This window comes from Pan troglodytes, chromosome 12 (genome assembly GCF_028858775.2).
Source record: "Pan troglodytes isolate AG18354 chromosome 12, NHGRI_mPanTro3-v2.0_pri, whole genome shotgun sequence".
In the NCBI taxonomy this organism is placed as follows: domain Eukaryota; kingdom Metazoa; phylum Chordata; class Mammalia; order Primates; family Hominidae; genus Pan; species Pan troglodytes.
In genome coordinates, this window is record NC_072410.2 from 95,549,064 (window position 1) to 95,572,746 (window position 23,683).

Below are 23,683 nucleotides of genomic sequence, written 5' to 3' on the forward strand. Positions count from 1 at the left end.
GACGCTTGAGTTCTTTATTGAGATCCTCCTGGGGCCGGCGCCGATTTGGGTGATGCCGCGGTCTCTGCGCAGATCCTCCCCGACTCTAGCGCGGGCTCTCGAGCAGGGTCGGGTCGGCGCAGGCCTGTGCCCGGGAAAGAAGGCTCGGTGGGCGGGTGCTGCGAAGGCACGAGGCAGCTCGAGCCCCGCTCACTCCGTCCCCCGCCACGTGGGTTTCTCCTCTACTCAGCCTGCCTTGCCTGCCCTCCCAGCACCCCAGAGGAACAGCGGGTGAGGAGGAAAGTGTACTTTTCCGCCCTAGGGGGCGCGCCTTTGTGGCTCCGGGGTTGGGTTGCACCGAGGAGTGGGGGCTCCATGCTACCCGCAGGGAGGGCAATCACTGGGGGAGGGGACGCGAGCCCACCAGCCAGGCCCCACCCCAAGCCCCTCAGGCCGCTCTCACCTTAAGGCCCATCGGGCGGCTCTCACCTTAAGGCCCATCCGGCCGCTCTTCCTCCGGCCCCGCGCTGCCCTCCTCTCCGTCTGGGGCCACCTCCTCTTCCTCCCCGGAAGCGCCTGAGCCCAAGGAAGGCCTGGTGAGGTGGAGTCCCTGCCTTTCCGGCCATCGTGCCCGCCGCACCCCCCACACAGAGGGTCCGAACCCGTCTCAGCGGCCCTCGGCCACCTCCTTCACCTGGCTGGAAGTCGATGGTCCGCAGCATTTCCGCCACGTGCTCCACCCTTACAGTGAATTGCTCCATGCTCTCATAGCCTGGCTCCGGCCGCCCTGCCAGCTCCACCTTCGACATGGCCCCGACCCTGCAGTGGCCACACGGACTCAGCTGGCAATGCCCCAGCACTCTCAAGCCCCACCCCAGCCAGTGGAGCAGTGCAGCCCCCTCCTTTCCCTTCCCGCTATGCCTACTCACTTATTGATCAGCTCCTTGGCCTGCTGCAGGGAAGAAAAGGAGGGTGAGAGTAAGCACTGGGCCAACCTGGGCAAAGTCCCATTTCTGAATCTCACCACAGTCCTGCGGGGTAGGTGGGAAGGCACATCCCAATTCGTTAAGCAGAAAACAAACTCAGAGGGGGTGACTTGCCCAAGGTCGTAGGGGCAAGCAGGTGCAAGAGACAAGACTTGAACCCGGGACTCCAGGTACCAAGGCCCTGACTCCAGCCACTGTGCAGCGCTGCCACCCCCCCCAGGGCCCACCTGGAGATACAGCGCCATTTGTGGCTCTTCCATGGACTGGATGGCAGACTCCACCAGCTTAGAGGAGGCCTCCAGGTGGTCGCCATACTGACGGATGAGGCCGCGGACGCGCTGCAGCTTCTCCTCTTGCTCCCGGGCCAGCGCCTGCAGCAGCTCACCCTTGCGCTCCTCCAGCACTGCGCACAGGCTCTCAAACCTCTGGTTTAACAACTGCTTCTGCCTCCGGCTATTGTCCTAAAAGATGGGGAGCAAGGATGAGGGAAGGCGTGGCTGAGACCCGGTGGCTGGGAAAGCACAGGGTACTCACAGAGAACCAACACAGAAAGTGACCCATCCGTAGTGACACTGTGAGTTAGTGGCTGAGCCAGAATCCAGCCCAGATCTTTTCCATAATAAAAACACAATGCTTTAAAGTAGCTTCACTGATTGCTGTCTATATCCCTAGCCCTGGTTTTTATTTGCATTATTCCATTTAATTCTCAAAAAGAACCCATGAGGTAGCTGGTGTATCATTATCATCATCACTGTTTTATGAGGTTAAACAAAACCAAAGCACAGAGAAGTTAAATAACTGGATTAAAGTTTTGCGGCAAAGCTGGAATGCACACCCAGCAGCTTGGCAAAAGCACCTCCCACCACTCCCAGGACCCCAGAAACTTTCAGACCAGTTTGGCCAGAGGTCAGAGAGGAGCAGTTCTCTTGGGAGCCCGGGGTCCGCAGGCTAGCCAGTTGCTGTTCCTCCCTCCCTCCAGCCCAGGCTCACCTCAATAGTCTGGCACACCTCCTCCATCTGCGTGATCACTGCTTGCACGCGGTCATTGCCTGCCACCAGCATCGCGATGCCATCGCTGAGCTCACTCTGATACACACACAGGTCAGCACTCAGAGCTGGGACCTGGCCTAGAGTTACACCCCTCACCCCAGCCAGGGTTGCCTAGGAGAGGGCTGGCCCTTCCACCTCACCCCCCATAAGGGCATCTACAGCAATCTAGAAGGCTTGAACCATCAAGAGGTACGGAAGCACATTCTAGTGATTCTGGAAGGAGGTGGAGAGAAGCCCTCCACCACTAAGTGGGGAAGGAACAGACAGTCTCCAACCATCCACCAGATACCAGACACTGGGCTAGATACTTTATCTGTAGATTCATTTCTTGCATCGATTCTGAGAAAGTCTTCAAGATTATCCATTGGCATAATATTGCCTCTTCTCTATTCTCTTTATCCTCTCATTCTGGGAATCTGATTAGACCTGTTAGACCTTCTCACTCTCAGCCTTCTCATCATCTCCCAGAACTGCACATTCTGTTTTTCTTTCAGTCCTCTCATACTGGTCACTAGTTCTGTTTTCAGACAAATCTATCATTTAATTCATTCGTTGATTTTTTTTTTTAATTTTTTTTGAGACGGAGTCTTGCTCTGTCACCCAGGCTGGAGTGCAGTGGCGTGATCTCGGCTCACTGCAAGCTCCGCCTCCCGGGTTCATGCCATTCTCCGAGTAGCTGGGACTACAGGCGCCCACCACCACGCCCAGCTAATTTTTTGTATTTTTAGTAGAGATGGGGGTTTCACCGTGTTAGCCAGGATGGTCTTGACCTTGTGATCCGCCTGCCTCGGCCTCCCAAAGTGCTGGGATTACAGACATAAGCCACTGCATGGGGCCGATTTTTTTTTTTAAGAGACAGTCTCACTCTGTCACTCAGGCTGGAGTGCAGTGGTATGATCATTGTTCACTGGATCCTCAAACTCCTGCACTCAGGTGATCCTCCTGCTTCAGCCTCCCTAGTAGCTGGGATTACAGGCACATGCCACCACTCCCAACTAATTAAAACAAAAAAATTGTTTTAGTCCGGGCGCGGTGGCTCACGCCTGTAATCCCAGTACTTTGGGAGGCGGAAGCGGGCGGATCACGAGGTCAGGAGATCAAGACCATCCTGGCTAACACGGTGAAACCCCGTCTCTACTAAAAATACAAAAAATTAGCCAGGCGTGGTGGTGGGCGCCTGTAGTTCCAGCTACTCAGGAGGCTGAGGCAGGACAATGGTGTGAACCCAGGAGGTGGAGCTTGCAGTGAGCCGAGATCACTACACTGCACTCCAGCCTGGGCGACAGAGCGAGACCTCCATCTCAAAAAAAAAAAAATTTTTTTTTAGAGATGGAGGTCTCGCTCTGTCGCCCAGGCTGGTCTCGAACTCCAGGCCTTGTCCTCCTGCCTCAGCCTCCCTAGTCACTGGGTTTACAGGTTCCAGCCACCATGCCCAGCCATCTGTTGAATGTTTTATATCTATATATCTATATATATATATCTGTATATCTATATCTATCTATCTATCTATCTATCTATCTATCTATCTATCTATCTATATATATTTGAGACAAGGTCTCACTCTGTCGCCAAGGCTGGAGTGCAGTGGCTCGATCTTAGTTCACTGCAGCCTCGACCTTCCAGACTCAGGTGATCCTCCCACCTCAGCCTCCCAGGTAGCTGGGACTCCAGGCGCATGACACCACGTCAGGCTAATTTTTTATATTTTTTTGTAGACGGGGTTTCAACATTTCCCCAGGTTGATCTCCAACTCCTGGACTCAAGTGATCCTCCCACCTCAGCCTCCCAAAGTGTCGGAATTACTGGCGTGAGCCACCACACCCAGCTACATGGTTGGTTTTTGATATTCTATTATTGTTTGGTTTTTAAATTTTTTCATCTTTTTTTAAAAAGCATTTGATTTACAGTGACTTCCAATTATTTAATAATTCCAATATCTCAGTTCCTTTTGTGGGGGGTCCTAAATCTGTATTTTTTGTTTCTGCTGACTTCACTCATGGATTACGTTTCTCTGTGCACCTTCGATTGTGATCTAATATTTTATTGATATTAATTAATCTAGGGAATACCTACGGGCCTAAATTGTGCATATTTTCCTCTAGGCAGTATTTGCATTTGCCTCTGTTGAAAGCCAGGTGGCACAATTTACTGCTTTAGCTCCTAGGATCCTAGTTTAACCTACGGTCTCCGGAAACTTTTTTTTTTTTTTAGACGGAGTCTCTCCCTGTTGCCCAGGCTGGAGTGCAATGACGTGATCTCAGCTCACTGCAACCTCCGCCTCCTGGGTTCAAGCGATTCTCCTGCCTCAGCTTCCCGAGTAGCTGGGATTACAAGGCCTGCAACCACGCCCGGCTAATTTTTTGTATCTTTAGTAGAGACGGGATTTCACCATGTTGGCCAGGTCTCGAACTCTTGACCTAGTGATCTGCCCGCCTCGGCCTCCCAAAGTGTTGAGATTACAGGCGTGAGCCACTGCGCCCAGCCGGGTCTCTGGAATCTTAGCTGCAGGTACCCCTCCTTTTAGGGGTTTGGAGGAATAGTCTGGTCTCTCTAGCTCAGTGACATTGCCAGCACTGGTCCTCTGCGAAATGCTGCCTTTTCTGTGCTTGCCACTCAGGGTTCTGCTTTCAGCTCCGCCTTTTCTCTTCGCCCCTCCCCACCCCCACTGATTTCCTTTGTTTCTATGTACCAAGCAATATAATCTGAAAATTCTGTTTTACACAGAATCTAGTTGTGTGATAGAGAGGACCCTGCAAGTATCTCACCCACCATACTGAAGTCTCTGCTTTCATCCATTATCGAATTTTATCCTTATAGCTACTTTCACAAGTAGGCATTTTCACCCTAATTTTACACATGAGGAAAGTGAGGGCCACAAAGGTCCAGTAACATACCTAGGTGACATACCGAGTCAAGCACAGAGCTAGGACTTTGACTCCAATCTGCTTGACTTTTATTTTATTTTCGAGACAGAGTTTCACTCTTTTTGCCCAGGCTGGAGTGCAATGGCGCAATCTCAGCTCACTGTAACCTCCGCCTCCGGAGTTCAAGTGATTCTCCTGCCTCAGCCTCCCGAGTAGCTGGGATTACAGGCGACTGCCACCATGCCCAGCTAATTTTGTATTTTTAGTAGAGAAAGGGTTTCACCATGTTGGCCAGGCTGGTTTGGAACTCCTGACCTTAAGTGATCCATTCACCTTGGCCTCCCAAAGTGCTGGGATTAGAGGCATGAGCCACCACGCCTGGCTTAATCTGCTTGATTTTATTTTTATTTATTTATTTTATTTTAGGTATTATTATTATTATTATTTTTAGACGGAGTCTCGCTCTGTCGCCCAGGCTGGAGAGCAGCGGCGCGATCTCGGCTCACTGCAAGCTCTGCCTCCCAGGTAAACAGTTCTGCCTCAGCCTCCCGAGTAGCTGGGACTACAGGCGCCTGCCACCACGCCCGGCTAATTTTTTTGTATTTTTAGTAGAAATGGGGTTTCACCGTGTTAGCCAGGATGGTCCCGATCTCCTGACCTCGTGATCCACCCACTTTGGCCTCCCAAAGTACTGGGATTACAGGCGTGAGCCACTGCGCCTGGCCTATTTATTTATTTTTGGATGGAGTTTTGCTCTTGTTGCCCAGGCTGGAATGCAATAGCGCAATCTCAGCTCACTGCAACCTCCGCCTCCCGGGTTCAAGCGATTCTCCTGTCTCAGCCTCCCAAGTAGCTGGGATTACAGGCACATGCCACCACACCTGGCTAATTTTTGTATTTTTAGTAGAGACAGGGTTTCATCATATTGGTCAGGCTGGTCTCGAACTCCTGATTGCAGGTGATCCGCCCGCCTCGGCCTCTTAAAGTGCTATGATTACAGGTGTGAGCCACCGCCCGGCCTGCTTGACTTTAAAACTAAGTGGAGTAACGCTTTGGGAGGCTGAGGTGTCAGGGGCGTTTGAACCAGAGCAACTCCATCTTGAATAGGGGCTGGGTAAAATGAGGCTGAGACCTACTGGGCTGCATTCCCAGATGGTTAAGGCATTCTAAGTCACAGGATGAGATAGGAGGTCGGCGCAAGATACAGGTCATACAGACCTTGCTGATAAAACAGGTTGCAGTAAGGAAGCCGGCCAAAACCCACCAAAACCAAGACGCCAATGAGAGTGACCTCTGGTGGTCCTCACTGCTACACTCCCATTAGCTCCATGACAGTTTACTAATGCCATGGCAATGTCAGCAAGTGACCGTATATGTTCTAAAAAGGGAAGGCATGAATAATCTACCTCTTATTTAGCATATCATCAAGAAATAACCACAAAAATGGGCAACCAGGCTGGACCCGGTAGCTCACGCCTATAATCCCAGCACTTTGGGAGGCCAAGGAGAGTGGATCACCTGAGTTCAGGAGTTTGAGACCAGCCTGGCCAACATGGTGAAACCCTGTCTCTATTAAAAATACAAAAATTAGCCAGTCATGGTGGCGGATGCCTGTAATCCCAGATACTTGGGAGGCTGTGGCAGGAGAATCACTTGAATCTGGGAGGCGGGGGTTGTAGTGAGCTGAGATCGCGCCATTGCATTCCAGCCTGGGCGACAAGAGCGAAACTCCATCTAAAAAAAAAAAAGAGGGCAACCAGCAGCCCTAGGGGCTGCTCTGTCTATGGAGTGGCAATTGTCTTATTCCTTTACTTTCCTAATAAACTTGCTTTCACTTTACTCTATGGACTAGCCCTGAATTCTTTCTTGCGTGAGATCCAATAACCCTGTCTTGGGGTCTGTGTCAAGACCTCTTTCCTCTAACAGAGGCAGGAGGATGGCTTGAGCCCAGGAATTCAAAACAAGCCTGGGCAACACAGTGAGATCTTGTCTCTTTTTAATATTGTATGTTTGTTTTTGAGACAAGGTCTCACTCTATCACCCAGGCTGGAGTGCCGTGGTGCAATCATGGCTCACTGCAGCCTCAACCTCCCGGGCTCAAGTGATCCTCCCACCTCAGCCTCCCGAGTAGCTGGGACTACAGGCATGCCACCATGCCCAGCTAATTTTTTGTAGAGACAAGGGTCTCACTATGTCACACAGCTCAGGCTGGTCTCAAATTCCTGGACTCAAACAATCCCCCTGCCTCGATCTTCTAAAGTATTATTAGTACTACTACTACTAATAAATATTATTATTAATAGTATCCTCCCAAAGGATTACAAGTGTGAGTCACTGTGCCCTGCCTGAGACCCTGTCTCTATGTAAAAATAACAAATTAGGTTTGGGCACAGGGGCTCACGCCTGTAATCCCAGCATTTGGGAGGCCAAGGTGGGTGGATCACCTGAGGTCAGGAGTTCCAGACCAGCCTGGCCAACATGGTGAAGCCCCGTCTCTACTAAAAATACAAAAAATTAGCTGGACATGGTGGTAGGCGCCTATAATCCCAGCTACTCTGGAGGCTGAGGCAGGAGAATTGCTTGAACCTGCGAGGCAGAGGTTACAGTGAGCCGAGATCGTGCCATTGCACTCCAGCCTGGGCAACAAGAGCAAAACTCCATCTCAAAATAAATAAATAAATAAATAAATAAATAAATAAATAAATAAAATTTAAAAATTAGCTGGTCATGGTGGCACATGCCTGTAGTTCCAGCTACTTGGGAGATTGAGGTGGTAGGGATCACTTGAGCCCAGGAGTTCAAGGCTGCTGCAGTGAATCACAATCATACCAGGGCATTCCAGCCTGCACGACAGAGATCCCCACATCTCTTAAAAAATAAATAAATGGAGCTGGGCACAGTGGCTCACACCTGTAATTCCAGCACTCTGGGAGGCCAAGGTGGACGGATCACATGAGGCCAGGAGTCAAAAAAAAACCAAAAAACAAAAAAGCTGGGTGTGGTGGCACATGCCTCTAATCCCAGGTACTTGGAAGGCTGAGGCATAAGAACGGCTTGAACCCGGGAGGCTGAGGTTGCTGTGAGCCAAGACTGTACCACTGCACTCCAGCCTGGGTGACAGAGCGAGACTCCATCTCAAAATATGATAGATAGATAGATAGATAGATAGATAGATAGATAGATAGGGCTGAGTGCGGTGGCTCACATCTATAATCTTAGTGTTCTGCGAGGCTAAGATGGGAGGATCACTTGAGCTTGGGAGATCAAGGCTGCAGTAAGTTGTGTTTGTGCCACTGCACTCCAGCCTGGGCAACAGAGTGAGATCCTGTTTCTAAATAAATAAAGAAATAAGTAAACAAAAGATAAGTGGAGTAAGAGGCTGACACTGAGACCCTGTCCTAAGCCCCTATCTCTCACACATCTACTCCCTCCCATTTGATACCTTCTGGCGTTTGTAAATGGTGGGCAGTGGGGCCACCTCACAGTCCTTGTGGGCACCGAAGACCTTGCAGAGAGAGCAGGTGGGCACCTCACAGCTCAGGCAGTAAATATTGATCTTCTCTTCTTCATGCTCCTCGCACATGAGGTGCTGCTCAGCCTTGGAGTGCAGCGGCCTAGAGAGGAGTGGGCAGGGGGAGGTGGACCTTAAGCATGAAGGGTCCTAGGAATACCTTCTCTTCAGCCTCCACCAACTGCCACCACCTTCTCCGCCCCTGCAGCTAGTGCTGTGGCTGAACTGGTGAGTACTTCCACAGAGCTCTGAATTTGGGGAACAGAAGGAGCTAAGAGTTAGAGGAGGCCTGGATCCGAGAACAGTCTGTATTACAGGGGGCAGGGAAGTCCCACAGGACAGGAAGTCTTGGAGGGTTAGCGAGGATCTTGCTGGTGGACTGCCAGCCTCTCCCAGGAGGAGAGGGTAGGAGTGAAGTACTGGCTAGGGAATCAGAGACTGCCCTCTCTGGGAGGCCTGAGGCACGTCCCTCTCTGGATCCAGTCCTATGGTCTCTAGACAGAACAGGCAGGTTGACCGTTTCAATCTCTCCCTTTTGGCTCTGATGGGTTCCTTGGCTGTGTCCCAAGCCCTGCCATTAGAGAGGCAAGAGACTCTGGTGGCTCACCTGGACGACTCCTGCTTGTAAATGTCGATAATGTTCTCCACTAGCAGGTTTCGCTGCAGGCCGTAGACACCGTGTCTGTCCAGGACAACCTCATGCCTGCACGATGGGCAGCGGAAACGGCCTCCTGAAGACACAGTGGTGGAGCCCCGGGACTGCCATAGAGGATTCGAGGCCTGCAGGGACAGATGGCTTGAGAGAACAGGCACAGGGAGGCATGAAGGGACTCGGAGGAGGCAGGGGGAAAGGGCTTGGGGGCTAGGGAGTAGGAACTTGATGGAGGGGAAGATGTCAGCTCTTCTCTGTGGCTGGATCCACCTCTGAGAGCAGCGCACGGTGGACGGCCATGGAGACCCTGCTTCCCACCTTTGCCTCATTATTCAGCCCACCTCCTAGAGTGCCCCTGCATCCAGAGCTCAGCTTTGGTCAAGGCATAGTCAGGATGGGATCTCTCCAAAGGGGTCCAGCTTGGAGCCGTGGGGAAACACTGGCCTTGGCAATAAGGCTGAGGCAGGAAATGAACTCTGAGTGGTGCGACCAATGTCTTCCAGTCTGGGGCCCTCTTGGGCCACAACTGGAGGAGATTCTCTGCAGTCCTGGGCAGGGGTACAAGCAGACACAAGTGCTCAACAATGGGGTTCACAAACTGTAACTAGCCAGGTAATTCTAGAAAATTACTCCAGGAACTGGAAGTCAGGAGTCCTGGGTTCTTGTGCTATCTCTGATGCCCTCCCCCGGCCTTTTTTTTTTTTTTTTTTTGAGACAGGTTCTTTCTCTGATGCCCAGGCTGGAGTGCAGTAGTGGGATCACAGCTCACCGCAGCCTCGACCTCCTGGGCTCAAGCAATCCTCCCATCTCAGTCTTCTGAGTAGCTGGGACTACAGGTGTGTGCCACCATGCCCAGATAATTTTTTTTATTTTTAGTAGAGATGAAGTATCACTATGTTGCCCAGGCTGGTCTTAAACTCCTGACCTCAAGTGACCCTCCCACCTCGGCCTCCCAAATTGCTGGGATTATAGGCGTAAGCCACCATGCCCAACCTCTTAAGTATATAAATTTAGGCAGGTATTCAACCTCTGTAAAGCTGAGGATAAAATTATTCATTTATAGTGTGCCAGGTAGTTGCTGGACTCTGAGTTAAAGATACAAAGAAAATGCATCCTGTCCTAAGGACAAGCACCTGACAACTGCATCCAGCAGGATGGGTGTTGTGATAGGGGTAGGCTCAGAAGGAGGACTTAACAGACACCCATCACTTCCTCCGGCTTACATCTCTTGCCTAGAGTAGTTGCTCCATCCTATCCTAGAAGGGAGATCCCTGCCACAGATGATTGATTCAGAGCTAAGGAGGTGATCACCTGATCCAAGCAGAACCAATCAAATATTCTCTCCTAAGAATTTGGACTTGAGACTCAGGGGCTTAGCTGGCTATGCCATGTGCTGCTTAGGAATTGAATAGACCTGTGGAATTGGGCTAAGAGCTGACATCACGGCCACCCTGGAAAGTGTAAGGGGTCAGAAACTGAACAGAGAAGGCTGGTCTACAGAGAAAAGAGTCTATGTGTGGGGAGATGCAGAGATGAAAGACTGGCAGACACTGCTTATTGTACCCTGACGTTCACCACCTTTTCTTCTTTAATAATAAGTGCCCTGACTTTTAACAAGACACATGGTATAAAGGGCTGGGTGTGGTGGCTCATGCCTGTAATCCCAGCACTTTGGGAGGCCGAGGTGGGCAGATCACTTGAGCTCAGGAGTTTGAGACCAGCCTGGGCAACATAGCAAGAACTCATCTCTACTAAAAATAAAAAAATTAGCTGGGCATGGTGGCGCACACCTGTAGTCCCAGCCACTTGGGAGGCTGAGGCAGGAGAATTGCTTGAAACCAGGAGACGGAGGCTGCAGTGAGCTGAGATAGTACCACTGCACTCCAGCCTGGGCAACAGAGGGAAACTCCATCTCAAAAAAACAAACCAAAAAACCCATGAATCTAAGCCTCCCTTCCAGCTGGGTGTGGCCAATTAGCTGTGCTCTGGGATGTAGATGCAAATGTTTTGTGTAATTTGTAGGAAATTGCACAAACCGTCTTTCATGGGAGGGGCATGCCCTGCTCCTCCCCTTTTCTCCTGCCTGCTGGCTGGAAAGAAGACGGGATGGCTCAAGTTGAAGCAGCCGTCTTGAGCCATGAAGTGGCAGCCACATGTTGAGAATGGTAACGAGATGAAAGGAGGTCTCTGATGAGGCAGTCCTGCACTGTCCACCCATACTTTCACTTGAGAATAAAGCAAATTTTTACCCTCTTTAAGCCACTGTTATTCTGGGGTTTCTGCCACTTAGAACAGAACCTAATCCTAACTGGCTGGAAGATTATGCATTCCTAGAGAGTAATGGAGACAGTGGTCACCTATGAGCTAGCACAGTGAGATGCACTTCCTACAACTGGGATGCATGAAATTCTCCAAACCCTTACACCATACACAAACCAGAAGACAGTTTGGAAGGCCCCTTGCGTGTGTGCAGCAACACCCCATCGTGCACAGAGTGCAGCCAAGTCAAGGGTCTTGTTTGATCCTTTGGTAGCAAGGGCTGTAGGCAAGGCAGGAAACGTGGACCCACTGTGAAGTGAGCAGCTTATCTTGGGGAGAGTAACTGGTGTGTGCCATAAATATCACATCTTTCTTGGGATTTCTTGAGAATCGTGTTAACCCTTAAGCCCATCATAAACCTGGGGCAGATTAGTTTGAGATAATTCAAGGCATGTTTGTACATCTGCCTTCTCAGTAGCTAGAAATGTATGAATATTGTTGAGTTTAGTTTAGGGAATGCGTTAAAGTGTATAATCACTTGCCTTTTGTTTGCTTAATACAATTACTTTTCAATATTTAGAACCCAAGTGAGGAAAGAGGTGTTGGGAGAACTGTAAGGCTGCAGTCTCCTGTCTTTCTTATCTTTGATTTGCTGATGGCAAGCATATAGAGATATTTGAATGGGAGGAAGGGGGACCTATATCCCACAGCAAAGATAAACTCTTGGGCAGCCGCTCTCCCCAACCTCCATCCCTCACTGCACCCTTCCTCTTCCTGAGCCACAAAGGCAGGGATACTCATTACTTAACATTCAACAAATGTTTTGAGACCAGGCGCGCTGGCTCATGCCCATAATCCCAGCACTTTGGGAGGCTGAGGTGGGTGGATCATGAGGTCAAGAGTTCGAGACCAGCCTGGCCAACATGGTGAAATCCCGTCTCTACTAAAAATACAAAAATTAGCTGGGTGCGGTGGCAGGCGCCTGTTATCCCAGATACTTTGGGAGGTTGAGGCAAGAGAATTGCTTGAACCCAGGAGGTGGAGGCTGCAGTGAGCCAAGATCATACCATTGCACTCCAGCCTGGGAGACAAGAGTGAAACTCCGTCTCAAAAAAAATATGTTTTGAGGGCTTATCATGTGTCAAGCATTGTGTCATGGGTTTTCCAGACATTGTTGTATTTATTCCTCAAGAACTTCTTGTAAAGATGGTTGAGGATCCCAGCTACTCGGGAGGCTGAGGCACAAGAATCACTCAAACCCTGGAGTCGAACCCAGGAGGCCAAGGTTGCAATGAGCCGAGATTGCACCATTGCACTCCAACCTGGGCGACAGAGCAGGACTCTGTCTCAAAAAACAAACAAACAAAAAAAGATGGTCGAGGAGGTGAACAATCACTCCTAACTTAGTCTACAAGAAATAGAATAATAATGGCTAACATCTACTGAGCCAGGATTTGCTCTAAGTCTTTCATTTGTATTAATTCACTTAATCCTCATATCAACCCTGAAGTAGGTAATACTCTTTTTTTTTTTTTTTTTTTTTTTTTTTTTGAGATGGAGTCTTGCTCTGTCGCCCAGGCCGGAGTGCAGTGGTGCAATCTCAGCTCACTGCAACCTCCATCTCCCGGGTTCAAGCGACTCCCCTGCCTCAGCCTCCCAAGCAGCTGGGACTACAGGCGCCTGCCACTATGTCCGGCTAATTTTTTTGTATTTTAGTAGAGACAGGGTTTCACCATGTTGGCCAGATGGTCTCAATCTCCTGACCTCGTGATCCGCCCACCTCAGCCTCCCAAAGTGCTGGGATTACAGGTGTGAGCCACCATGCCTGGCCCTGAAGTAGGTAATAGTCTTAGCCCCATTTCAAGGATGAGGAAATTGTGTCTCAGTGAAATTAAATAAATTGTACACGGTCATGAGCTAATAGGTGGCAAAGCCAGTACTGGAACTTAGGCACTCTGACTCCAGAGCCTGTCCTAATAATCATTGTGTTCCACTGTCAGACACAATAAAACTTAGGCCAGGCTGTGCACGGTGGCTCATGACTGTAATCCCAACACTTTGGGAGGTCAAGGCAGCAGGATGGCTTGAGTGCAGGAGTTCAAGACCAGCCTGGGCAGTACAGTGAAACCACATCTCTACAAAAAGAAGAAAAAGCAAGGTGGCTTATGCCTTTAGTCCCAGGTATTTGGGAGGCTGAGGTGGGAGGATCACTTGAGCCCAGGAAGTCAAGGCTGCAGTGAGCTGTGATCATGCCACTGCACTACAGCATGGGTGACAGAGTGAGACCTGTCTCAAAAACAAAACAAACAAACAAACAAAAAACAAAAAAACCCTTAGAGCTAATATTCATTTCTCTGAGTCTCAGGCAGAGGCAGTTTCTTTTACTGTTGTTGTTGTTGTTGTTATTGTTGTTGTTGTTTTTGAGACAGAGTCTCACTCTGTCGTCGGGCTGGAGTGCAGTGGCAGGATCTTGGCTCACTGCCACCTCCACCTCCCGGGTTCAAGCGATTCTCCTGCCTCAGCCTCCTGAGTAGCTGGGAGTACAGGCACGTGCCACCATGCCCGGCTAATTTTTTGCATTTTTAGTAGAGATGGGGTTTCCCCATGTTGGCCAGGCTGGTCTTGAACTCCTGACCTCAGGTGATCCACCCGCCTCGGCCTCCCAAAGTGCTGGGATTACAGGTGTGAGCCACCTCACCTGGCCGTTTTTTGTTTTTGTTTTTTAAGTAAAAAAAGTAAAAGGGTAATAAAGGAACAAACCTCAAACCTTCACAGAGGAAAGAAACTACAGCCTGAAAATCAACTATGCAACTGTGGACTAAAGCTATTTAAGCAAAGATCAACAAAAGATGACTCATCAAATTAAAACCCTGTGTGCCATGGAGCTCTATAAGGGCCCTGCTTTCAACCAGAATGACCTGTTTGTCTGTGAAATGGAGAGGAAATAGCTCAAATCTCAGGGGAGACCTCCTCCCATGGACCTGTGTGGGCCTCTATGGTAGATAAATCACGGGATTCTGCGTGAAAAATACTCCAAGACAACACAACCAAATTGAGACACTCAACTACCTATTAATTCAGGTCATACCCCTCTATTCACAAAGAAGGCACAGAACTAAAGAGAGATTGCAAAACCAATGACAACATCCAACCAGGCAGCTTATATTTAAGAGGACAGTGAAAGAAAGCCAAGATAAACACAGTGGGTTGAGTCAGGAATTCACCTTCAGCTCCAGATAAAAGTACCCTGATAAAAGGGGAGTGATAAGCAGACAGAATCCAACAAAAGATGCAAACCAGATAATACAAAAAGAAAAGAAAAAAGAAAGCTTGACAAACAAGGGACAGATACTCCAAGAATCAATACCATTTCGATATACCATTTTAAAAGAAATAACAAAAACAAAGAGATATAAGTGATCAAAACTGGAGAAGAAAAGAGAGCTAGCAGAATTAAGGAAAGAAATCAAGTAAATATCAACACAGAAAAAAAATCCACATTTGACAGAAGAATGGATGATGCTGATAAAAGTCACATAGATTGCAATAGAAATTATCAGCTAAAAGTAACCAGGTCTGCAGTCTGTAACATGGATAAACCTTGAAGACATTATGCTAAGCAAAATAAGCCAGACACAAAAGGACAAATATTGTATGATTCCTCTTAAATGAGGTACCTGGCATAGGATGGATGGTGGTTGCCAGTTGCTGGAAGGAGGGGGAGTAGGGAGGTATTGTTTAAGGGGTGTGGGGTTTCAGTTTGGGGTGGTGATAAAGTTCTGGAGATGGATAGTGGTGACAGTTTCACAACAATGTAAATGTATGTAATGCCATTGAACTGTACATTTAAAAGGTTAAGGTGGTACATTTCATGTTATGTGCATTTTACAAAAATTAAAAAAAAATTTTTGAGACAAGATCTCTCTCTCTGTCATCTCAACTTCCTGGGATCGAGGGATCCTCTCACCTCATCCTCCCAAGTAGCTGGGACTGCAGGTGTGCCACCATGCCCAGCTAATTTTTAAAAAAAGTTTCTGCAGAGATAGGGTCTTGCTAGTTGCCCAGACTGATGTCAAACTCCTGGCCTCAAGTGATCCTCCTACCTCAGCCTCCCAAAGTGCTGGAATTTCAGGGGTGAGACCCCATGCCAGGCTTACAATTTTTAGAAAGAAAAAAGTAATCAGGACTTGGGCTATCTCGGCCAATGTCTTCCTTCAAACTCCCCACAGCCAGAACTGACTTCAGGACTTGACCTGAGGGAGGCACACTAACACCACCTCTTCAACACCCTCCCACCTGCCAAAGCGATTTCTTTAGCAGCTCATCTCATTGGTTGGTTAGTCATTGCATTTATTCTGGAGCCCAGAAGGCTAAGAGGCATCAGTACTCAGGCAGTCCAACCCAAGTCCTTTGAAGAGTTCCTGTCTTGGGAGAGAGAAATCGGGAGTGTGTGAGCTCAGGGTGCAGGGCGGTGGGGAGAGGCTGCACCTCTGCTTTCCCACCGTCTTGCTCAGGGCTGGTGCTGCTCCCTGCTGCTGACACCACAGTCCCGTATTTTGCGTGTAGCTTTCATCCCCCAGTCCCAGAGTCCCCTCCTGATTCACAAGTCCAATTTCTCCTGCCATATCTCCGTCGGGCCTGGCTGGCTTTCATCTTAACCTCCAGGGCAGCCCTTCCCTTCTCTGATTGCTTCAGCAATGCTAGCCCCCAGCCAAATCCTAACCCCACTTCCTTTGCTAGTCTTTCTGGCCAATATTTACATACATGTGCTTTTTGGCATTAAGACTACATTTGACTTGTAATTAAATAGTAAAATTTATCTTTCAGACTTTCCAGGGCCTCTGGCTCATATTGCTTAGAGGCCCTCATTGTGTTTCCCAAAATATGGTATAATACTGATGACAAGCATGAAGATTGGAGGTGGTATGGGGATGGATGTTCAAGATTTTTTATGTGTTAATTCTAATGCATATTAGGAAAAAAACAGTCCACAAAACTGACAATTTTTCATGGATTACATTGTATAGAATAAGGATAAAGTAAATATTTAAAGTTTAAAAGTCATTTTTTGTTTGTTTGTTTTTGTTTTGTGACAGGGTTTCACTCCTGTAGCCCAGGCTAGAATGCAGTGGCACGATCTCGGCTCACTGCAACATCTGCTTCCCGGGCTCAAGTGATTCTCCAGCCTCAGCCTCCCGAGTAGCTGGGACTATAGGCGTTCACCACCATGCCCAGCTAATTTCTTTATATTTTAGTAGAGACAGGGTTTCACCATTTTGGCCAGGCTGCTCTCAAACTCCTGAACTCAAGTGATCTGCCTACCTTGGCCTCCCAAAGTTCTGGGATTATAGGTGTGAGCCAGTGCACCCAGCCTAAAAGTCAGTGTTTTAAAATAGAACTATTAAATTATAGTACAGGTGGTACACAGCTATGGCAAAAATCAGGAAGGTGAAATAAGAATGAAATTTGCTAACCATTTCCTGACTTTCTCTACCAAAATTTGTCTGACTTGTGTTCCAAACCTTTTGCAAATGTTGAGTGGCTACTTTGAGAAAGTCTTCTATACTGGCTATATGGGTCAAATTGTTGCCCCTTATAGGTAACATCTCTGGTTTTTAACAGAAGCATTTAATGGAGCACAATATAGGGGAAGCAGCACAAAACCACAGCAGTTTTAGCAGCCCATGACTTTGTCACCAACGGAAATCACAGCTGTTTTCATATCGCATTACAGTTGTTGCTAAAACTTCAAAAAATAATGTATGCTTATCATTACTTCTTTATTTATTTATTTTTAGACGGAGTCTTGCTCTGTCACCCAGGCTAGGATGCAGTGGCACAATCTCGGCTCACTGCAACTTCTACCTCCTGGGTTCAAGTGATTCTCTTGCCTCAGCTAGGCGCCCGCCACCATGCCCGGCTAATTTTTTTATTTTTAGTAGAGACGGGGTTTCATCGTGTTAGCCAGGATGGTCTCCATCTCCTGACCTTGTGATCTGCCCGCCTCTCCCTCCCATAGTGCTGGGATTACAGACATGAGCCACTGGGCCCGGCTGCTTATCACTACTTCTAAATTACAGCAGTTCAGACTCACTGCTAGACCTCATTCTTTAATGTGTTAGTTAAGAAGCACATGTATTACTCCATCAAATGTGCTTTAAATATTTTGGTGATTATATTCCAGTGTTTCCAAAGCTTTCTTCATTATTGTCCCCTCTGGGAGACTTTTTAATTAAAAAAAAATTTTTTTAAGAGATAGTGTCTCTTAAAAAGATAGCACGGTGGCTCACACCTGTAATTCTAGAACTTTGGAAGGCCGAGGTGGGTGGATCACTTGAGGTCAGGAGTTTGAGACCAGCCTGGCCAACATGATGAGACCCTGTCTCTACTAAAAATACAAAAATTAGCCAGGCATGGTAGCTTGCACCTGTAATCCCAGCTACTCGGGAAGCTGAGGCATGAGAATCACTTGAACCTGGGAGGTGGAGGTTGCAGTGAGCCGAAATCAAGTCACCGCACTCCAGCCTGGGCTACTAAGTGAGACTCTGTCTCAAAAAAAAAAAAAAAAAAAAAAGAGAAAGAGAGAGATAGTGTCTCACTATGTTGCTCAGGCTGGCCTCAAACTCCTAGGCTCAAGCGATCCTCCTGCTTCAGCCTCCTGAGTACCTCAGACTGCAGGTGTGTGCCACTGCTCAGGATCCTTTTTAGACATTTCCCCCAATAGCTCCCATTCCCCTCATTAAATATTAATATCATAGATGTATCTGTTTATGTACCGCATGCTTATCTATCCTTTACACATAAAAAGAGTAAAATCTGGCCATGTGCAGTGGCTCATGCCTGTAATCCCAGCACTCTGGGAGGCCGAGGCGGGCAGATCACCTGAGGTCGGGAGTTTTGAGACCAGCCTGACCAACATGGAGAAACCCTGTCTCTACTAAAAATACAAAATTAGCCAGGTGTGGTGGCACGTGTCTGTAATCCCAGTGACCTGGGAGGCTGAGGCAGGAGAATTGCTTGAACCCGGGAGGCAGAGGTTGTGGTGAGCTGAGATCACGCCATTGCACTCCAGCCTGGGCAACAAGAGCCCCCTTCCAAGAATTAATTTTTTCCCCTTGAGAGCAATATCACTCCCATTAAGAATACATGCTGTATTCTAACGCCATCAGTTTCCTTTATAACCATATGTATTATATTGCATGCATTTAGAAATATTGTTATTAGAAAGGATCCACAGGTTTCACACACTGACATTGGTCCACAGCACACACAAAAAATTACTCCCTACCCTGATTTTAAGTCCCTCAATTTTCTCATCACAAATAACGATTTTATACTCTAAGGGATACATGACAACTTCCTTAATACATCTTCATAGCTGACAGTCTCTACATTAGGCTAAAGATCTTTCAGCTGACTAATATCCAGTTAGAAAAATCCTATCTTCTGCTTCTGTTTATCTTTCCATTTCAAGACTAAGAGATAACTGATTGGTTCTATTATACACATAAATGTCTTGTTCTTTCCTTAAATCTTACATTTATGCAAGGAAGCCAGCCCCATAAAGTAAAATTTCACATGCCAATGATGTGATGTGTAGAGGAAATTCCATCACTCTAGGAAACATAACAGAACACCTAGATTTATGTCCTTAGTCTGTCCCTTTGTTTGTGTGACTGTGACCTGTTTCCTATGTTCTCTTCTGTAAAACGGAGATAACATCCATTCGATCTAACTCAAATGGAATCATGTTTGTGAATGTATTCTATAAATTATAAGGCACTGCACAAACACAGAGGACTGTTAACAATCCTAATCTAGACCTTAAAAATAAATGACCACACAGAACCACAGGGTACGAAATGACTGTTCTTTCTCCACTGTGAAGGATAAGATGGAATGGAACAAATAAATGGAATTTAATTCTAGGCTATGTTCAAGGCTGTTGTGTGGAATATATGCCATGAGCTCTCTCTCTTTTAGGCTTTACGGTGCCTTCTATTTCCTTTGTAATGTTCCATAGCATCTAATAGAAATGTTCCATCTAGAAAGATGCTCTGTAAATGCAGCTAGTCTAGCAAATCCATACTTATGTCAGAATGTTTTCCCTCTTCCCTGGCTATCCAGAGAGGTGCTAATTTGGGACACAGGCTCTGGATGCAATGGGGCTTTTTGGAGGCTATTTCCCTCAACCTGAAGGCCTGGCCAGTGATGAATGATGGACCATCCAAGTTCTGTGAGCCAGACACTCAGAATATGCTGGAAAAACCTTGGGAAAACGGTGGGCAGAAGACCAGACATTTGGAGAAAAGCCGAAGCGCCTGAGAAGAATCCAGGTTTTGGTAAAAGCTGAGCTGCAGGTATAAGAGGGACTGTAAACAGAGGGCTAGCTATGGGCGGTAGAACCTAGGGAAGAGCTTGGCCCAAGGGGCTGGTAAACCAAGCCCTACTGCTTGAAAGGAGGAGTGATAAGCAGAAGAGTGGGCCAAATTAGGACACTGGTCACAGAATGGAAAGCCCTCAAAAAATGGAAATCCACAAAAATATTTTTCAACTTTGTGAAACCAAATCGTTAGAATTGCAAGAGATGTTAAAGGTCAGTTTAAGGCCAGGTGCAGTGGCTCACGCCTATAACCCCAGAGCTTTTGGAGGCTGAACTGAGAGGATCGCTTGAGGCCAGGAGTTTGAGACCAGCCTGGGCAACATAGTAAGACTTTGTCTCTACAAAAACATTTTTTTTTAATTAGCTGAGTGTGGTGGTACATGCCTGTAATCCTAGCTACACGAAAGGCTGAGGCAGGAGGACTGTTTGAGCCCAGGAGTTCAAGGTTACAGTGGACTATGATCGTGCCACTGCACTCCAGCCTGGGTGACAGAGTGAGACCCTGTCTCTGGGGGAAAAAAAATCAGTTTAAAACACCCTTTTCGGTCAGGAACAGTGGCTCATGCCTGTAATCCTGGCATTTTGGGAGGCTGAGGTGGGAGGATCCTTTGAGTCCAGGAGTTGGAGAACAACGTGGGCAACATAGAGAGACCCTTGTCTCTACAAAAAATTACAAAAAAATTAGCCAGGCATAGTGGTGCACACCTGTGGTCCCAGCTACTCAGGGGGCTGAGGTAGGAGGGATGGCTAGAGCCTGGGAAGTCGAGGCTGCAGTGAGCCATCATCACGCCACTGCACTTAACCTGGGTGATAGAATGAGACCCTGTCTCAAAAATAAAGAAAGAAAGAAAACACCCTTTTCATTTATAGTTATGTAAACAGGCTTGAAGTGGTGAAACAGCCTGATATGCATTGTGTGGCAAATTAACAAAGAAACCCGTCAGAGGAGAATCCAGGAGTGCTAAGCCTTAGTCTAGGTTTTCGTTCTCACTAAATCAAGATCTTCCCTACAGAAGTAAGAGCCCTAACTCTGCTACAAATTTAATGCAATTCACAAAATTTTAGTGAACCAATTTTGCATCAGGGAGACCTGCCCAAAGTTGGACTGAAGAAATCCTGGTGCCTTCAGAATGGGTAGAAGTGGTTGAGGAGGCAGGCTGGGTAGGATCTTCTCTGGCAGGCCTGTACCTGATGACACCTGGTCCTAACAACTAAAGGATAAAGAAATGGAATTTGGGTGGCGCGAAACAAAAGTCATCTCTCTCAGACTGCCCCTTGTTAGAGAAGGAGGCTTCTTTCTTGACAATCCCCCCTCTGCAAGTCCCTCTGTAGACAGACCTCCTCCAGAAAAGCTGTTCCAGAACAACCTTCTTACAAGGCCTTTTGGTTGTCTGTTAAATTACAACAGGTTGCAGGCTCAAAAACAAGTGCCCACAGTGAAGTGGAGGCAGGTATAAAAATAAACTGAAGGCTTGCTTTAAAGCCGTTTAGGAGTGAATAGAATTTACAAATACAGAAACACATGGGAAGATGTTTGTGTCAAATTCCCACACCAACAGCTTTCCTTTAGTGGAAGTTCTTGGTAGCTGAGTGGGTGCAAGTGTGGGGAAAGAAGGAGGAAGAAATTAGAGGGGGTTAATGTGGTGTCTTGGTGTTTCATTCTGTTTCAATTCAGAGAGAAAGAGTTGTTACAGCTCTAAAAAGAATTACATTAAGATGGCCACTATGTGAAAATGTTTGCGGACATGGGCTTGAATGTAATATGCAAAAATTGCTGGGCTTGGTGGTGTGCACTCCAGAGGCTGAGGCAGGAAGATAACTTGAGCCCAGGAGTTCAAGATCAGCCTGGGTAACATAATGTGACACCATCTCAAAAAAAAAAAAATGATATGCAAAAATAAAAATAACTGTGTTGGGGAGGTAAGATTATGGATGATTTCCTCCCAACCCCTTAATACTGTTCAACTAACAGTATTTTCTTTTTTGTAGAGATGAGGTCTCACTATGTTGCCCAGGCTGGTCTTAAATTCCTGGGCTCAAGTGATCCTCCTGTCTCAGCCTCCCAAAGTGTTGGGATTACAGGCATGAGCCACCTTACGTAGCCAGTATTTTTAAATAAATTGTTTTCAAATTTTGCTTCCTGGCTGTCTAGTTAACTTGGTCTTATAAAATCGCAATTCCCAAAAACTCTTGTTTGTTGTCCATCACGGCAGTTTTTAGGACAACAAAACACAGGAAACCATCTAAATGTTTTAGAGGACAGATTATTTAAATAGACTGTGGTCCAGTCATAACAATGAAAACTACACAGCTATTTAAAAATGAAGACATAAATCTGAATGGTGGATATGGAACAATCACCCACAGCGAGTAAGTGAACAAAGGCAGGTGGGGGGCGATGGGTCTCGCCTGAGAACACATATACGTGCAAATGTGCCGATTTGTGGAAATTTGCTGGAAGTATTCCCAAGAAAGTTGGTAATAGTTACTTCTATCTGGTGAGACAACTGAGGGTCTGAGGTGAATAGCAGATTTGCTTTTCATGATATGAACTCCTATACTGCTTGAAAACAGTATGTTTACATGTTACAAATTCTAAATGATACACTGGTATCACTTTGATAACCGTTAACTTTCTAGGCAATGCTCTAAGGGTATTCTTCCTAAGTGGTTTGAAGATAGAGGAAAAGTCCTATTCTTTCCAAAAGTCCTATTCTTGCCCCATACTTAGAAAACAGACAATCTGATTATGCCTACAGTTGTCAAAATGTGGAGGCAATGTGCGAAAAAACTAAATATGCTCATCTTTCAGAGGGAGATCTACTGAGATATATTGAGATACACAGATCTAAGTGCAGCTGAAGAACTGGGTCAGCCTCCCACCAGGCCCTCCCAAATAAGCAGCAAGGGATGAGCTGTTCACTCTTCCTCCTTGGAGGGCCCAAGGGCGCTTTGCACCTCAAAAGATACACCACTCCAGATCCACAGAGCCACCCCAAAGCCCTGGGTATCATGTTATCTCCAAATATTCTGTACAGGGTTTGCCCCAAGCCATTCCAAGGTCTCTCTGAGCCCAGATCAGTATTCTAGAGCTTTCTGGAACTGAAACAGTGTGCTTGGATAGAGAGAGTTGACTTAAATAAGCAGGTCACTTAAACACATTCTAGCCTCCATGTATGGGGCCTATTCCTCTGCCAGACGACAGAGGGACCCAGGAATGCACTTGGACCTTCTGACCACTTTTCTACAGGACATGTCACCTTAGCTTTCAAAACTTCTCTTTGCTTTCACACATTTCAAGTTCCAGTGAGAGGATGTTTCACTGTAAGTTCATGAGAAAGGATGGCAAAATCTTTCCGCCATTTCCCTCCTAGGCATCTCAGCCTGAAGGATGTTCAGAGTTACTTAGACCAAGGAAAAACCAAGATGGTGGGCAAAGCATTGCCTCTCATGTAGGACTTCATGCCCAGGACGAGGAGGCATAGCATTTGGTCTAGGCCCCCCGAGAGGGAAAATCTACTGGCTCTGAGATACTCTGGAGCTGAATAATGGCAGGTTTGGACACATAAAGAATAGGAGAGGGAATGGGTCTCAATGGGAAGATGGCAGGAGAGACCACAGAGTGCTGGTCTTCAGTGAAGGTGGCACAGAGCAGACACACAAGGTGTGGGTCACAGGGTACATTGTGGGATGGCCTGACCTAGCCAGCCCATTCCTTTCCCAAACAAGCTGCCCCAAGGAACTTAAAAGGGAAGTATTTTCTTGGTTAGGTTAAAAATCACTTGTGTTTAACACATTTCCTCATCATTTCTGACACAGATGAAGAATACCTGTTTGGGATGTTCCATGTCACTGACACACATACTAAACCAGCCAGCTCTGGTCTATTAAGGGTTTGTTTTTGTTTTTGTTTTTTTGAGATGGAGTCTTGCTGTCGCCCAGGTCAGAGTACAGTGGCATGATCTCGGCTCAAGGCAACCTCCACCTCCTGGGTTCAAG

The 23,683-nt window shown here is 47.3% G+C and overlaps 1 protein-coding gene across 4 annotated transcripts in view; it reads right to left on the minus strand.

Annotated features, from left to right (window-relative positions):
• The window catches only part of TRIM54 (tripartite motif containing 54), a 27,295-nt gene continuing 3,612 nt past the window's right edge, over window positions 1-23,683 (minus strand). Inside the window, exons 2-10 of one of the 4 annotated variants that reach the window (XM_054678304.2) lie at window positions 8,998-9,170; window positions 8,322-8,493; window positions 8,085-8,210; window positions 1,956-2,051; window positions 1,193-1,426; window positions 909-931; window positions 674-798; window positions 469-555; window positions 1-124 (exon numbers count right to left, since the gene is read on the minus strand). In XM_054678304.2, the coding sequence (XP_054534279.1) occupies window positions 470-555; window positions 674-798; window positions 909-931; window positions 1,193-1,426; window positions 1,956-2,051; window positions 8,085-8,210; window positions 8,322-8,493; window positions 8,998-9,170 (1,035 nt within the window). In that variant the 3' untranslated portion in view covers window positions 1-124; window position 469. Of the gene's footprint in view, window positions 125-442; window positions 556-673; window positions 799-908; window positions 932-1,192; window positions 1,427-1,955; window positions 2,052-8,084; window positions 8,211-8,321; window positions 8,494-8,997; window positions 9,171-23,683 lie in introns of all 4 variants that reach the window. The other 3 variants (XM_063790017.1, XM_016948244.3, XM_016948243.3) reach the window with 3 other exon arrangements.